The sequence below is a fragment of the Canis aureus genome, chromosome X, assembly GCF_053574225.1.
Source record: "Canis aureus isolate CA01 chromosome X, VMU_Caureus_v.1.0, whole genome shotgun sequence".
Taxonomy (NCBI): Eukaryota; Metazoa; Chordata; class Mammalia; order Carnivora; family Canidae; genus Canis; species Canis aureus.
In genome coordinates this window covers 49175000-49191967 of record NC_135649.1, presented here as the reverse complement: position 1 = coordinate 49191967, position 16968 = coordinate 49175000, and the positions used below count along the sequence as shown (strand labels likewise).

The following is a 16968-nucleotide window of genomic DNA, read 5'->3' as shown; positions in this document are numbered from 1 at the left end:
TACATTATCAAAAGTTTTGCCAGGTTATCTTCCTATCATCTAGTCTAGGCCTGTTCATTGCCTCAGGCTCTTCTTCTGGATAGAAAAAATAGGGAGATTAGCTATCAGGACCTCTGTCAGAAAACCATCAGGACCCAACTCCAAGCACTATAGGATTCTCTCCCGCCCTCTGCATAGGTCATGGATATAGTAAATGCCCTTTCCCACACAACACTTTACACAGCACAGAAACAACTGCAGCTCTTAATTTCTCTCCATAATGTGAACAGTATACCATTGAAGGCTGCAGTCCACCTGGCATCCTCTACTGCCTGTTCCACCAAGTTAATACCAAGGACCTGGGAGATATACTGAACCAGAGAGAGACCAATCACACCTAAGGAAATAAGAGGATTTTAAGCCAGTGATGTTATGCCTGCACAACTACTATTACTTCCCCATCTGGGCCCTGGGTGTGGGGGGAATGGAAGGTAAGCAGCATGTAGATTCTGCCCTGGGCTGCCACTCGCTAGTTCCACAGCAGATATCGAGGAGGATGGTGTTAGAGTTCACTCAGCTCCCTCACTGTCCGATATAGCACCTCTGCACCAGCATTATTAATCTGGAAAAAGGCTTCTGGAGAGATACAGATCTTCAAGCCCAAGAGATCTTCAAAGAGATGGGGTTCCCCAAATAGGAGCTGATAGGGGGACTGCTGATGGCTGCAATGCATCATGGTGCTGGAAAACAACTTTTAAAAAAGCATTTTAGAATAGTAGACCATTCTATCTCTAGTGCTTTGGAGGGGCGGGCAGCATCTCAGCCAAGAGACACAGCCTCCATGGCATGGCCCTGAGAGGTCTGTAGGAATTACCTCTCAGGGGATGGAGATATATGCACACACTCTCTCATCTAAATTTGGCCTGGGTTCCCAGACCTGGCTGCTGTACAAGGACTGCTACCACTTACCCCAGTTCTCCACAATCAGCAGCCCTGCCTCAGCAAGCAACAACTCAGAATATAGCAAGCCATTGGCTTCTTGCTCTGTTTGGCTACCCCAGGTTTACCTTTCCTGAAAGTAAAGGGATGTCAAATCACAGACTGCTCCTGGCCCAGTGGTGAAAAACTTTAGAGTCTCTCTGAATACTGAGCTCCTCCTGCCCAGATCACAAAATCAGTAGCCAAGCAAAGACTCATCTCTGACAAATTTTCTCTCCAAGCTCTATAAAACTCAGCCCTGCAGTAGTCAGACAAGAAAGCACATTTCTCAAATCCTATTATAAATGACACTTAACATAAAGCAATGTTCTATGTGACAAAAAATACACCATTTTCACATCTCAGAAGCACTGCTTTGCTTATCAGCTTTTGACAAATCCTATACAATAGACATGGTACTTTCTCCAGTTTGAGCCTTCTTAATAGTTTTCTAAAGAAAGTGTGAGAGTTATCCATATTATAAACAAGGAGCTAAACTAAGCTTTTGCCCTATTATGAAGACGCAATAACCCTTTATACTTCTCTGCTTCAAATATCCCAATCACCCACCCAAACGCCTCGAAGATGTGAGTCCTTAAAGAAAAGAAAGAGGGCATAGAAGGGAATCATCACGGTAACTAAATTCTTTCTTTGAATTCAGAACAGTTTAAAATTCTTACATGACTGCAGAGAGCCTAAATATTAGCTTGACACAGGATATATCACAATAAACTATGTTGGAGCTCTAGAGTTAAAAGGCCAAGAATTGTATTTTGGGGGTAAATACCCAGTAGTGTGATTACTGGATCATAGGGTAGTTCTATTTTTAACTCTTTGAAGACCCTCCATACTGTTTTCCACAGTAGCCATACCAGTTTACATTCCTACCAACCGTACAAAAGGGTTCCCTTTTCTCCATATCCTTGCCAACACTTGTTGTTTCTTGTACTTTTTATTTTAGCCATTCTGACACATATGAGGGGATACCTCATTGTGGTTTTCATGTGCATTTCCCTGATGATGAGTGATATTAAGCACTTTTTCATGTGTCTCCTGGCCATCTGTATGTCTTTGTTGGAGATATGTCTGTTCATGTCTTCTGCCCATTTTTTTAATACAAGAACACTAATTCAAAGGGATATATGCACCTTGATGTTTATAGCAGTGTTATTTATAATAGCCAAATTATGGAAGCAGTCCAAGTGTCCATCAATAGATGGATAGAGAATAGGGTGTATATACAGGCAATGGCATACTATTCCGCCATAAAAAAGAATGAAATCTTGCCATTTGCAACACGGATGGAGCTAGACTATAAATGCTAAGTGAAAATAAGTCAGAGAAAGACAAATACCATATGATTTTACTCATATGTGGCATTTAAGAAACAAAACAAATGAGCAATGGGAAGAGAGAAAGACAAACCAAGAAAACACTCTTAACTATAAAGGACAATCTGATGGTTACCAGGGGAGAGGTGGGTGGGGAAATGGGTGAAATAGGTGATGGGGATTAAGGAGTGCACCTGCTGTGATGAGCACTAGTTGATGTATAGAATTTTGAATCACTATATTGTATACCTAAACCTAATATAAACTATATGTTGGGCAGCCCGGGTGGCTCAGCAGTTTAGCGCCGCCTTCCGCCCGGGTTGTGATCCTGGAGACCCAGTATCGAGTCCCATGTCAGGCTCCCTACATGGAGCCTGCTTCTCCCTCTGCCTGTGTCTGTGCCTCTCTCTCTATGTCTCTCATGAATAAATAAATAAAATCTTTAAAAAAAACACTGTATGTTAACTACACTGGAATTCTGATATAAATAAATAGTTTTTCTTACATATGTAGAAAATTAAACTAATATATTTTGTCATTGTGCTCACCATTATTTACTGCATCTTCCGTTAAAGTAGCATTGTGTATTTTCCTGTAGATCTGTCAGTTATTAGGTATATGTAACTTTAAATTTTATTTTTCTTTTAGGTTGAACCTTCTACCTTTATTAAATCTTCTTTTTTATCTCTAGTAATACCTGCTGCCTTGGAATCTACTTTGATGTTAATAGTTATATCTGTTTAACTACATACATACATATATAAAAATATAAAAGGCCAGGATTTGTGTGTCAACTATGCCAATTTTTTTTAATTACAAAAAAAGGTCAGGAATCAATGATGTGGGTTCAAGCCCTAGCTTGGCTATTTACTGGCAGTTCAACCTTGGGTACTCTATGCCTCCATTTGCTCATCTGAAATGAGGATGACAATACTTTTCCTTCTCTCACCTACTATACAAGTTGGTTGAGATGATCACATTAAATATAGGAATATTTTAACATGGGAATGTTTGAAAGCCCTAAGTGAATTACAAATGTAAAGTCTTATTTGAGTTATGAAATTCTGACTGTATTCTACTTTCTATTGAATTGGCTTCTAAAGTCAGTAGAATACCTACCAACTTCCATGGGCAAAGTTCTTGTGAAAATACTTGGGAGTCCTCACATCATCATTAACATGGAACTTCACCTCAGTCTGTGGTTTGATCATGCCAACAGCATGTTTAAAGAGTATCCTTGCTTCTTCCTCCTTACCCCTAACCCCTCTTCCCAACCCACATAAATATTCTGTGGATGTGTAATTTCTGCTACCTGCCCTGACACTTCCAAAACCAACTGCAGGACAGCGAAAATAAGGGTTGCTACAAAAACTGCCCCTAATTGTCCTGTGACTATCACCTGTCTTAATTCCTGGGGATGGAAAGTGATGATGGCCATTGTGTGCCCTCGGCTATCGGTGCAGAATATGAGCTCACACCAGTACCCACCTTCATGAAACAAAAAGCAGGACTCCATTGCAGACTGTCAAAGAAATACTTCATAGTACTAAGGAGAAAACAGAACTGTTATGTAGACAAATATAACAAGTTCCACAGCTGACTAGTCACACTGAATGTTATGGGCTTAATTGCACCCAGCCCCAGGCATTCTGTTGAAGCCCCCAGTACCTCAGAATGTGACCATATTTGGAGATAAGGTCTTTAAAGAGGTGATTAAATTAAAATGAGGCCCTAATACAACTGACTGGTGTCCTCATAAGAAAGAGAAAATTGGGACACATAAAGAGACACCAGGGATGCCCAAACAAAGGAAAGATCATGTGAAGACACAGAAGACGGCCATCTACAAGCCAAGGAGGCCAGCCTCAGAATAAGCCAAACACCCTTATAGGACTTCAAGCCTTCAGAACTGTGAGAAAATAAATTTCTGTTAAGCCATGCAGTCTATGGTACTTTGGTATGGCAGCCATAGCAGACTGATACAGATTTTGATTCCAAGAAGGGGCATGAAACTATAACAAATACCTAAAAATAAGGAAGTGGCTTTAAAACTAGGAATGGGTAAAAACTGGAAGCATTTTCAGATGCATGCTAGAAAAAGCCTAGACTGCTTTGAAGAGACTATTGGTAGGAATACGGATGTTAAAGGTGATTCTAGGAGGCACCTGGGTAGCTCAGTGGTTAAGCATCTGCCTATGGATCAGGTCTTGATTCTGGGGTCCTGGGATTGAGCCCCCCATCACACTCCCCATGGGGAGCCTGCTTCTCTATGCCTCTCTCTGCGTCTCTCATAAATAAATGTTTAAAAACAAATAAAGGTGATTCTGGGGAGATCTCAGAAATGAGGAGCATGCTATTAGAAACTGGACAAAATTTGATCATTTTAAAGTAACAAAAGAACTCAGACGAATTGTGTCCTAGTGTTGGGTGGAAGGTAACAATTCTAAGTGCTGGGGATCCCTGGGTGGCTCAGTGGTTTGGCGCCTGCCTTTGGCCCAGGGCACGATCCTGGAGTCCCGGGATCGAGTCCCGTGTCAGGCTAGCCGGCAGGGAGCCTGCTTCTCCCTCCTCCTGTCTCTGCCTCTCTGTCTGTCTATCATAAATAAATAAATAATTTTTTTAAAAAATTCTAAGTGCTGAACCTGGATATTTAGCTCAGGGGATTTCTAAGCTGTGTTGAAGGTGTGGCCTGGTTTCTGCTTGCTGCTCAGACTAAAATGTATGGAGAGAAGAAAGACACATTGAAGGAATGGATGATCAAAAAGGAACCAGAACTTAAAGACTTGGAAAAATCTCAGCCTATCCATAGAACAAAATATCAAAGCATGTTCAGGAGGCAAAACCAAGGTTATGGCTGGACAGTCTTTTTGATAAAGAAATTATAGGTGTGACTCATGAATCCAACCAGTCATCTCAGTAGAACCCAGGAACAGAGATGAACTTTTATCAGCAGAAACACTGCCAGCTAAGTCTGAAGGGCACAGAGACAAGGATATAATGAAGGCAGGCCATCAGACTTCTGGGATTCCACAGGATTGGAAAATGGACCTAACTGACTGCCAACAGGTGTTACTCTTCAAGAATGACCCCAAGGCAATTCAGAGATCAGCAGGGTGGGTGCCACCAAGATAGACCCAGAGGGGACAGGCCCCAAAGGTCAAGGCTGTAGCCTCAGTTACAGTGGGCCAGACTACAAATGTCCAGAGCCTAAAGTATGACCCTGTAACACCAGTAGGCCAAAGGACAGAGCATCAACCCAAACAGGATAATTCTTGAGCCTTAAAACCTCAAGGAATTTGCCTTACTAGGTTTCAAACTTGCCTGAAACTTATGATACCTCTATTCTTTCCAATTTCTCCCTTTTGGAATGATAATGTCCACCCCGACTGAGCCACCCAGGCACCCCTCAAGATTTTTGCCTTAAGATGAATTATACCTTGAGTCTCATCCACATTTGATTTAGATATTCAGATAAGGCTTAGAATTTAGGGTGCATGCTGGAATGGGTTAAAAATTTGAGGCTGTTAGGGGTAGACTGGCTGGAGTGTGACTCGATCTTGGGATCACAAGTTCAAGCCCCATGTTCGGCATAGACCTTAAAATTTGAGGGCTGTTAGGAAGGGATGAATGTATTTTGCATGTAAGGAGAACATGACTTTTGGGGTCCGAAGGATACAGAATTATGAACTGAATTGTGTCCCCCTAAAATTCATATGTTGAAGTTCTAAAACTCCAACACCTCAGACTGTGACTGTATTTGGGAATAGGGCCTTTAAAGGGGGGTGATGAAGTTAAATGAGATAATTAGTATGGACCCTAATTCAATCTGTTGTTCTTGTAAGAGGAAATTTGGACACACACAAAGACACCAGGGATTGCAGATGTGCACAGAGAAATGACTATGTAAAGATATAGTGAGAAATTGGCCATCTGCAAGCCAAGGTGAGAAGCCCAGAGAAACAAAACCTGATGACACCCTCATCTAACCTCCATACTTTGAGGAAATGAATTTCTGTTGTTAAAGCTACCCAGTCTGTGGAATTTTGTAATGGCAGCTCTAGCAAACAAAAGCAGTGATTTAAGAAACGTTTTCCTTCCTCTGCAACCTTACAAAGGAGTATTATCCATTGTATTCCAAAGAGTATGCTCCATGAAGGCGTGGAGTTGTATCCTTAGTCTGGCACACAATAGGTGCTCAATAATTGTTAATGAAAGAAAGTATGAATGGATGAACAGGAAAAGTGTTTTTATGTAGAGTCTCAATGTATTCAATATACAGTATAAAGTACAGGAATCTTGGATTTCTGTGAATTGCTCCTGGAAATGATTCCTAATAGAGCACTAGGTTACTATCATTCCACATTTACTTGTAACTTCCTGATATAAATGCATCATTTATCTATTTCTTCCAGATACCAACTACACCATGGCTTAGCTGGATGCTTTATTTCCTCCTTGTGAATACAAATCAAATGTAATCCTTTTTAATTTTTTTTGTATATTTTTATTGGAGTTTGATTTGCCAACACACACTATAATACCCAGTGCTCATCCCCTCAAGTGCCCACCTCAGGGCCGGACACCCAGTCGCCCCATGCCCCCGCCAAACTCCCCTTTCCACTACCCCTTATTTATTTCCAAGAGTTAGGAGTCTCTCATGTTTTGTGAACCTGATTTTTCTCACTCATTTTCTCTCCTTTCCCCTATAATCCCTTTCACTATCTTTTTTATTCCCTGAATGAGTGAAACCATAGGACGATTGTCCTTCTCCAATTGACTTACGTCACTCAGCATAATACACTCCAGTTCCATCCAGATCAAAGCAAATGGTGGGTATTGGCCCTTTATAATGGCTGCATAATATTCCATCATATATATTTACAAAACTTCTTTCTCCATTCCTCTGTTGAAGGACACCAAGGCTCCTTCCAGTTTGGATACGGTAGACATTCCAGCTATAAACACAGGGGTGTAGGTATCCCAGCATTTCACTGCATCTGTATCTTTGGGGTAAATCCCAAGTAGTGCAATTGCTGGGTCATAAAATAGCACTATTTTGAACTCTGAGGAACCTCTACACAGTTGTCCAGAGTGGCTGTACCAGTATGCATTCCCACCAACAGTGCAAGAGGGTTCCCCTTTTTCCGCATCCTCTCCAAAATTTGTTCTTTCCTATCTTGTTAATTTTCACCATTGTCACTGGGGTGAGGTGGTATCTCATTGTGGTTTTGATTTGTATTTCCCTGATGGCAAGTGATGCGGAGCATTTTTTCATGTGCTTGTTGTCCATGTGTATGTCTTCCTCTGTGAAATTTCTGTTCATGTCTTCTACCCATTTCATGTTTGGATATTTTTGTTTCATGGGTATTGAGTTTAATAAGTTCTTTATAGATCTTCGATACTAGCCCTTTATCTGATATGTCATTTGCAAATATCTTCTCCCATTCTGTAGGTTGTCTTTGAGTTTTGTTGACTATTTCTCTTGCTATACAGAAGCTTTTTATCCTGATTAAGTCCCAATAGTTCATTTTTGCTTCTGTTTCCCTTGCCATCACAGATGTTATCTTGCAAGAAGTTACCTTGCAAGAAGTTGCAAGATGTTATCTTGGAAAGAAGGCCAAGTTCAAAACGGGTGTTGCCTGTGTTCTCCTCTAGGATTTTGATGGATTCTTGTCTCACATTTAGGTATTTCAAACATTTTCAGTTGATCTTAGTGTATGGTGTAAGAGAATGGTCCAGTTTCATTGTTCAGCATGCAGCTAACTTTTCCAACACCATTTATTGAAGAGACTGTCCTTTTTCCAGTGGGTGGTCTTTCCTGCTTTGTCGAATATTAGTTGACCACAGAGTTGAGGACCCATTTCTGGGTTCTCTATTCTGTTCCATTGATATATGTATCTGTTTTTGTGCTGCTCCCCAAACTGTCTTGATGATTACAGCTTTGTAGAACAAATTAAAATTCATCATTGTGATGCCCCAGCTCTGGTTTTCTTTTTCAAAATTCCCCTGGCTATTTGGGGTCTTTTCTGATTCCAAACAAATCTTAAGATTATTTGTTCCAACTCTCTGAAGAAAGTCCATGGTATTTTGATAGGGATTGCATTAAACGTGTAAATTGCCATGAGTAACATTGACATTTTCACAATATTAATTCTGCCAATCCACGAGCATGGAATATTTTCCCATCTCTTTGGTTCTTCCTCAATTTCTTTCAGAAGTGTTCTGTAGTTTTTAGGGTATAGATACTTTACCTCTTTGGTTAGGTTTATTCCTAGGTATCTTATGCTTTTGGGTATAATTGTAAATGTGATTAATTCCTTAATTTCTCTTTCTTCAGTCTCATTGTTAGTGTATAGTAATGCCACTGATTTCTGGGCATTGATTTTGTATCCTGCCACACTGCCAAATTGCTGTATGAGTTCTAACAATCTTGGGGGGGGGGGAGTCTTTTGAGTTTTCTATGTACAGTATCATGTCACCTACAAAGACGGAGAGTTTGACTTTTGCCAATTTGAATGCATTTTATTTATTTATTTTTTGTTTTCTGATCGCTGAGGCTAAAACTTCTAATACTATGTTGAATAGCAGTGGTGAGAGTGGACATCCCTGTCTTGTTCCTGATCTTAGGGGAAAGGCTCCCAGTTTTTTCCTATTGAGAATGATATTTGCTGTGGGCTTTTCATAGATGGCTTTTAAGATGTCGAGGAATGTTCCCTCTATCCCTACACTCTGAAGAGTTTTGATCAGGAATGGATGCAGTATTTTGTCAAATGCTTTCTCTGCATCTATTGAGAGGATCATTCGGTTCTTGTTTTTTCTCTTGTTGAGGAGATCTATCACATTTATTGCTTTACAAGTGTTGAACCAACCTTGCATCCCGGGGATAAATCCCACTCTGCCATGGTGAATACTTTTCTTAATGTACGGCTGGATCCTACTGCCTAGTATCTTGGTGAGAATTTTTGCATCTCTGTTCATCAGGGATCTTGGTCTATAATTTCTTTTTTGATTGGGTCTTGGTCTGGTTTTGGAATTAAGGTGATGCTGGCCTCATAAAATGAGTTTGGAAGCATTCCATCTCTTTCTATCATTTGGAAAGCTTTAGTAGACTAAGTATTATTTTTTCTTTAAACATTTGATAGAATTACCCCTGGTAAGCCTCTGGCCCTGGACTTTTGTGTCCTGGGAGGTTTTTGAAGACTGCTTCAATTTCCTCCCTGGTTATTGGCCTCTACAGGTTTTCTATTTCTGCCTGTTACAGTTTTGGTAGTTTGTGGTTTCCCAGAAATTCATTTATTTCTTCTAAACTGCCTAATTTATTGGCATATAGCTGCTCATAATATGTATTTTTTAAAGATTTTATTTATTTATTCATGAAAGGCACAGAGAGAGAAAGGCAGAGACATAGGCAGAGGGAGAAGCAGACTCCAGGCAGGGAGCCTGATGTGGAACTCGACCCTGAGACCACAGATCACACCCAGAGCCAGGGGCAGGTGCTCAACCGCTGAGCCACCCAGGCGTCCCTCATAATATGTTTTTAGAATTGTTTGCACTTCCGTGGTATTGGTTGTGATCTCTCCTCTTTCATTCATGATTTTATTGAGTCTTTTTTCTTTTTAATACGGCTGCCATATGGTTTATCAATTTTATTAATTTTTCAAAGAACCAACTAGTTTTGTTGATCTGTTCTACAGTTCTTCTGGTCTCTATTTCATTGAGATCTGCTCGAATCTTTAATACCTCTATTCTTCTGCTGGGTGTAGGTTTTATTCGCTGTTCTTTCTCCCGTACCTTTAGGTACAAGATTAGCTTGTGTATTTGAGTTTTATTCCAATTTTTTGAGGGATGTTGTATTACGATGTATTTCCCTCTCTGGACTGCTTTTGCTGCACCCCAAATATTTTGACCAGTTGTATCTTCAATTTCATTAGTTTTCATGAATCTTTCAAATTTCCTGTTTGAAAAAAAATAAAAATAAATATCCTGTTTGACCCATTCATCTTTTAGTAGGATGTTTTTAATGTCCATGTGATTGAGTTTCTTCCAAATTTCTTCTTGTGATTGAGTTCTAATTTCAAAGCATTGTGGTCTGAAAATATGCAGGGGACAACCCCAATCTTTTGGTATCAGTTGAGACTTGATTTGTGAAGCAATATGTGGTCTATTCTGGAGAAAATTCCATGTGCACTTGAGAAGAATGTGCATTCAGTTGTGTTCAGATGCAAAGTTCTGTAAATATCAGTAAAATACACCTGGTCCAGTGTATCACTTAAAGCCCTCATTTCTTTGGTGATGTTGTGCTTAGAAGATCTGTCATTTGCAGAAAGTGCCATGTGGAAGTCTCTTACTATTAGTGCAGTATTATCTAAGTATGTCTTTACTTTGGTTATTAATAGATTGACATACTTGGCAGCTCCCAAATTAGGGGCATAAATATTCATGATTGTTAGGTCTTCTTGTTGGATAGACCCTTTAAGTATGATACAGTGTCCCTCTTCATCTCTTACTACAGTCTTTGGGATAAACTTTAATTTATCTGATATGAAGATTGCTACCCCAGCTTTCTTTTGAGGATCATTGAATGGTCAATGGTTCTCCACCCCTTCATTTTCAGACTGGAGGTGTCCTTAGGTCTAAAGTGAGTCTCTTGTTGACAGCAAAGAGATGGGTCTTGCTTTTTTATCCAGTCTGAAAACCCGTCTTTTGATAGGATCATCTAGCCCATTCACGTTCAGAGTAACTATGGAAAGATATGAATTTAGTTTCTTCATAATACATATTCAGTCCCCGTTTTTCTGGACTATTTCTTTGGGCTTCCTCTTTCTTTTAAGGGTCCCCCTTAATATTTCATGCAAAGCCAGTTTGGTGGTCACATATTCTTTCCATTTCTGCCTATCTTGGAAGCTCTTTATGTCTCCTCTTCTGAATGAGAGCCTTGCTAGATATAGTATTTTTGGCTGCATGTTCTTTTCATTTCATACCCTGAGTATATCTTGCCAGCCCTTTCTCGCCGGACAGGTCTCTATAGAGAGGTCTGTTGTTAATCTAATATTTCTCCCCATGTAAGTTAGGGATCTCTTGTCTCTTGCTGCTTTAAAGATTTTCTCTTTATCTTTGGATTTGTAAGTTTCACTATTAAATGTCAAGGTTTTGAATGGTTTTTATTGACTTGAGGAGGGGAACCTCTCTATCTCCTGGATCTGAATGCCTGTTTCCCTCCCCAAATTAGGGAAGTTCTCAGGTATGATTTGTTCAAATATGCTTTCTGGCTCTCTGGCCCTTTCTGTGCTTTCTGGAACCCCAATTATAGGTAGATTCTTCCTTGTGAGGCCATCATTTATTTCCCTTAACCTTTCCTCATGGTATTTTTTTTTTAAGATTTTATTTTATTTCTTCATGAGAGACAGAGAGAGAGAGAGAGGCATAGATACAGGCAGAGGGAGAAGCAGGCTCCATGTAGGGAGCCCAATGTGGGAGTCTATCCTGGGACTCCAGGATCACACCCTGGGCCGAAGGCAGTCGCTAAACCACTGAGGCCAAAGGCAGTCGCTAAACCACTGAGCCACCCAGGGATTCCCCTCATGGTCTTTGAATTGTTTTTCTCTATTTTCCTCAGCTTCCTTCCTTGCCATCAAATTGTCTTCTATGTTGCTCACTCTCTTCCACCTCATTAGCCCTCGTCATTAGGACCTCCAGTTTGGATAGCATCTCATTTAATTGATTTTTAATTTCGGCCTGATTAGATCTATATTCTACAGTCATGACATCTCTTGAATCCTTTATGCTTTTTTCCAGAGCCACCAGCTGTATAATTTGTGCTTCTGAATGGGCTTTCTGACATCGAATTGTAACAATTTTCCATAACTCTGTGGCAGAGAGTACTGCTTCTGATTCTTTCTTTTGTGAGGAGTTCTTCCTTCTAGTCATTTTGCTCAGTGCAGAGTACCTGTGTGAGTGCACTGAGTCAAGATCAACCATTGGGCAGCCCCAGTGGTGCAGCGGTTTAGCGTCTCCTATAGCCCAGGGTGTGATCCTGGAGACCCGGGATCAAGTCCCAAGTCGGGCTCCCTGCATGGAGCCTGCTTCTCCCTCTGCCTGTATCTATGCCTCTCTTTCTGTGTGTGTCTCTCATGAATAAAGATTTTATTCTTTTATTAATAATTATTAATAATTATTTATTCTTTTAACTAATTTATTCTTTGATTAATTCTTTTAATAATTAATTTGTTTAATAATAATTAATCATCATTAATTATTCTTAATAAAATATTTGTTTTTTTTTTTAATTTATTTATTTATTTATTTATGATAGTCATACAGAGAGAGAGAGAGAGGCAGAGACATAGGCAGAGGGAGAAGCAGGCTCCATGCACCAGGAGCCTGATGTGGGATTCGATCCCGGGTCTCCAGGATCGCGCCCTGGGCCAAAGGCAGGCGCCAAACCACTGCGCCACCCAGGGATCCCAAATATTTGTTTATTTATTCATGAGAGACACAGAGAAAGAGAGAGTGAGACAAAGTCAGAGACACAGGTAGAGGGAGAAGCAGGCTCCATGCAGGGAACCCGACGTGGGACTCGATCCTGGGTCTCCAGGATCATGCCGTGGGTTACAGGCGGCACTAAATCACTGTGCCACCAGGGCTGCCCAAATGAAATCTTTAAAAAAAGAAAAAGAAACAGAAGAAGAAGATCAACCATGACCTATGTAAATTTCACCCTAGATAATTCTGATGAGGTTAAAGGCCAGAAAATGAAAACAAAGATCATGAAGAATGAAAAGGACCACTAAAGTGAAAAACAAATTTTAAAACAAATACTAAAAAAGTAAAAGGCCAAGAATCCCAAAGAAGAAGAAAAAAAGAAGAGAAAAAAAAAGCAAAAGTAAATAGGAAAAAAATGAAAAAAGAAAAAAAAAGAGAAGAAAAAAAAGGGGGTCCTGTGAGATAGTGGTGGAGGGAAAATGTAGTCTACCTGAGGGGTCCTAGAGGGTGATCCTCTTGGTTCTGAGGGTATTAAGTTCTGTATGTTAGAGGATGCTCAGTCTCAAATTTATATAAACCAGCAATATTTGTAGAAAGCCCCACCATTGACCACCAAATCATAAACAAGGTCAAAGAGAGGGGCAAAATGGGAATGGAGAATATAGTATCACAGAATGAATCAGCACAGTATTCTACTTGGTTCTGGGTGCATGCTGGTCATGTTTCAGAAGGTATTAACTTCTGCCATAGAACAAAATGAGGCAGAGAAAACAAAAAACACAAAACAGAAAAACATATCTCATATAGTTCCAAAATTAAATTGAGTATGTTGAAGGGAATCTAGAATTGGAAAATATATCTAAGCTCTGTAATTTTAGAAATTTAAAAGTCAAAAAGGAAGAAACTTAAAAATGAAGAGGTGTTAAAATATTGTAGTTAAGGTGGGAAAAGAGAAAAAATATTGGAAATTTTTAATTTGATATAAAAACGAGTTGTACTGGAAAAGAGGGGGGAGGAGGGGTACCGTCTAGTTCTATATACTGTAAATCCCTCGACTTTCCCTGGAGCTTTCCAGTGCTGCTAGGTCAAGAATTTGCCCTTCCCCTGTCCTTTCAGCTGGTCTTCTGGGGGAGGGGCCCGCTGTGCTGATTCTCAGGTGTGTGCACCTGGGGGAGCTGCCCCGCCCCCTGCCGGGAGCCGGTTATCCTGTGAGGCCTTTTTCCCCTGGTGGCCCTGCTTCTCCCAGGCACAGGGTGAAACAAGGAGGAAAAACAACAATGGTGTCGGCCAGAATTCCAGCCCTGAAGTCAGCTCCCGGATAGTAACTAATATCTAACGCAGTCTCCCAGTCCGCACTGGCCTAGATGCTCCCGGGCTGGTGCGGGTGCGCTGATCCGCACAGCTTGGGGACACCCGGTGGCAGGGGTGTCCTCACTGTCCTGTGCCCTCCCGGCCTCCACGTGTCCCAGGAGGAGCGCAGGATCCTGGGCTGTGTCCCCAGCGCCCTGGGCTCTGGGGCCTGTGCTGCTGGAATCATGCTCCCAGGGGCGCAGCTCCCAAAGGCAGCGGGGTGCAGACCCTCTGTCCCGAGCCACCCAACTAACCAACTGGCTTCTCCCCGAGGCCCCGGCCGGGTGCGCGCTCCAGCGCTTTACCGAGATCCATCCAGTTTGTGTTGTGCTCTCCCCCAGGTGCACTTCCTCTATTAGTGACTCCGGGAGACTAGAGGCTCCCCGCCCCTCTTGCGATTCTGCTGGATTTCCCTGCTGAGAGGCTTTCCAGCCCTGAAGAATCTGGTGCAGATTTTTAACCTTCCTGCTTCTCCGGGGCTGGGCTTTCCTGTCCTGGAGGTTTTCGCCTCCCAGCCTTAGCCCGGCTCCTAGCGGGCCCCTCCCCCACTGGATTCTTTTTTATTTTATTTTTTTCCGCCTTCCTATCTCCCTAGAAGCGAAAACCCTTCTCTCTGTAGCATTCAGGCTGTTCTTTCTTTAAATCTCAGGTTGAATTCATAGTGTTCAGGATGATCTGACAGTTATCTAGGTAAGTTGGTGGGACCAGGTGAGTTGAGGACCCTACTCTTCTGCCATCTTGCCCACTTTCTCTCAAATGCAATCCTGATTAGTTGTTGGGATAGCAAATACCCTTAAAGATAAACTTTTCAAACACAAGCCACTTGCTACCACAACAGGACACACTATCTGATTTACGAAGTCCTTTCATTTTTATAACACATGTGTTCCAGTTTCACTGTATTTTCAAACAAACCCCAAATTATGCATGGAAGGGGAAGTTATAATAAAAAATAGTGCTGCCTAAGAGGGTAAAATCAAATATGTGGGAAATATCAGAAAGGGAGACAGAACATAAGGACTCCTAACTCTGGGAAACTAACTAGGGGTGGTGGAAGGGGAGGAGGGTGGGGGGTGGGGGTGAATGTGTGACGTGCACTGAGGGGGGCACTTTACGGGATGAACACTGGGTGTTATTCTGTATGTTGGTAAATTGAACACCAATAAAAAATAAATTTATAAAATAAATAAATAAATAAAAATAAATATTGGCTGGTTGGAAAACCATGTTTTCTGGAAGCAAGGTTCAACAGTCACTGGCATCCTGGAAGGATAGGAAATTGAAAAACTGAGTCTGATCTGAAAGATAATGGTAAATAAATATGAAATACAGCTCCTGCTCCTCTACTGTATGAACTAAGACCCTGATTTCTTCATTTATAAAATAGAAACTGAAACTCCTATTCCTACATGGCAATGCCTAAGTAGTAAGAGTGAAATGGGCCTTCTGGTTAAAATAACAGAACCTTCCTCATAAAAATCCTACTAAAATGGGAGTGTCTGCGGTGCATGGAGCCTGCTTCTCCCTCTGCCTGTGTCTCTGCCTCTCTCTCTCTCTCTCTGTAACTATCATAAATAAATAAAAAAATTAAAAAAAATAAAAATAAAAAATAAATAAATAAATAAAAATAAAATGGGAGTGTCTGGGTGGCCCAGTTGGTTAAGTGTCTGACTTCTGATTTTGGCTCAGGTCATGAGCTCAGTGTTGGGCATGGAGCCTGCTTAAGATTCTCCATCTCGAAAATTGGACAGGTACATGCAGAAAAAATGAAACTAGACCATTCTCTTACACCATACACAAAGATAAAATAGTTGAAAGCTCTAAATGTGAGACAATAATCCATCAAAATTCTAGAGGAGAACACAGGCAACAACCTTTCTGAACTTGGCCACATCAACTTCTTGCAAGATACATCTATGAAGGCAAGAGAAACAAAAGGAAAAATGAACTATTGGGACTTAATCAAGATAAAAAGCTTCTGCACAGCAAAAGAAACAGCAAAACTAAAAGACAGCCTATGGAATGGGAGAAGATATTTGCAAATGACATATCAGATAAAGGTCTAGTAACCAATATCTATAAAGAACTTATTAAACTCAACAGCCGGGATCCCTGGGTGGCGCAGTGGTTTGGCGCCCGCCTTTGGCCCAGGGCGCGATCCTGGAGACCCGGGATCGAATCCCACGTCGGGCTCCCGGTGCATGGAGCCTGCTTCTCCTTCTGCCTGTGTCTCTGCCTCTCTCTCTCTCTCTCTCTCTCTGACTATCATAAATAAATTTAAAGAAAAATTTAAACTCAACAGCCAAGAAACAAACAATGCAATCATGAAATGGACAAAAGACATGAACATGAACAGAAATTTCACCAACGAAGAAATGGCCAACAAGCATATGAGAAAATGCTCCGCATCACTTGCCATCAGGGAAATACAAATCAAAACCACAATGAGATATACCACCTCACACTAGTGAGAATGGTGAAAATTAACAAGATAGGAAAGAACAAATGTTGGAGATGATGTGCAGAAGGGGGAACCCCTTGCACTGTTGGTGGGAATGCAAACTGATACAGCCACTCTGGAAAACAGTGTGGAGGTTCCTCAAAAAGTTAAAAATAAAAAAAAATAAAAAAAAATAAAAAAAAATAAAAAAAAAAAAGTTAAAAATAGAGCTACCTTATGACCCAGAGATTGCACTACTGGAGATTTGCCCCCAAAATACAGATGCAGTGAAACTCCGGGACACCTGCCACCAGTGTTCATAGCAGCAATGTCCACAATGGTCACATTTTGGAAGGAGCCACAATGTCCTTCGACAGATGAATGGAGAAAGAAGACGTGGTCTATATA

The 16968-nt window shown here is 41.0% G+C and overlaps 1 protein-coding gene and 1 long non-coding RNA gene across 2 annotated transcripts in view; both read right to left on the bottom strand.

The window, feature by feature from the left end:
* LOC144307517 (uncharacterized) overlaps positions 1–16968 on the bottom strand; it is a 115955-nt gene that overhangs the window by 72736 nt on the left and 26251 nt on the right. The window lies entirely within an intron of this gene.
* The window catches only part of TRMT2B (tRNA methyltransferase 2B), a 51465-nt gene that overhangs the window by 8651 nt on the left and 25846 nt on the right, over positions 1–16968 (bottom strand). Inside the window, 7 exon segments of the mRNA XM_077888569.1 lie at positions 275–376; positions 510–553; positions 555–719; positions 1047–1136; positions 3408–3484; positions 3544–3624; positions 3688–3834. Coding sequence (XP_077744695.1) covers positions 275–376; positions 510–553; positions 555–719; positions 1047–1136; positions 3408–3484; positions 3544–3624; positions 3688–3834 — 706 coding nt within the window.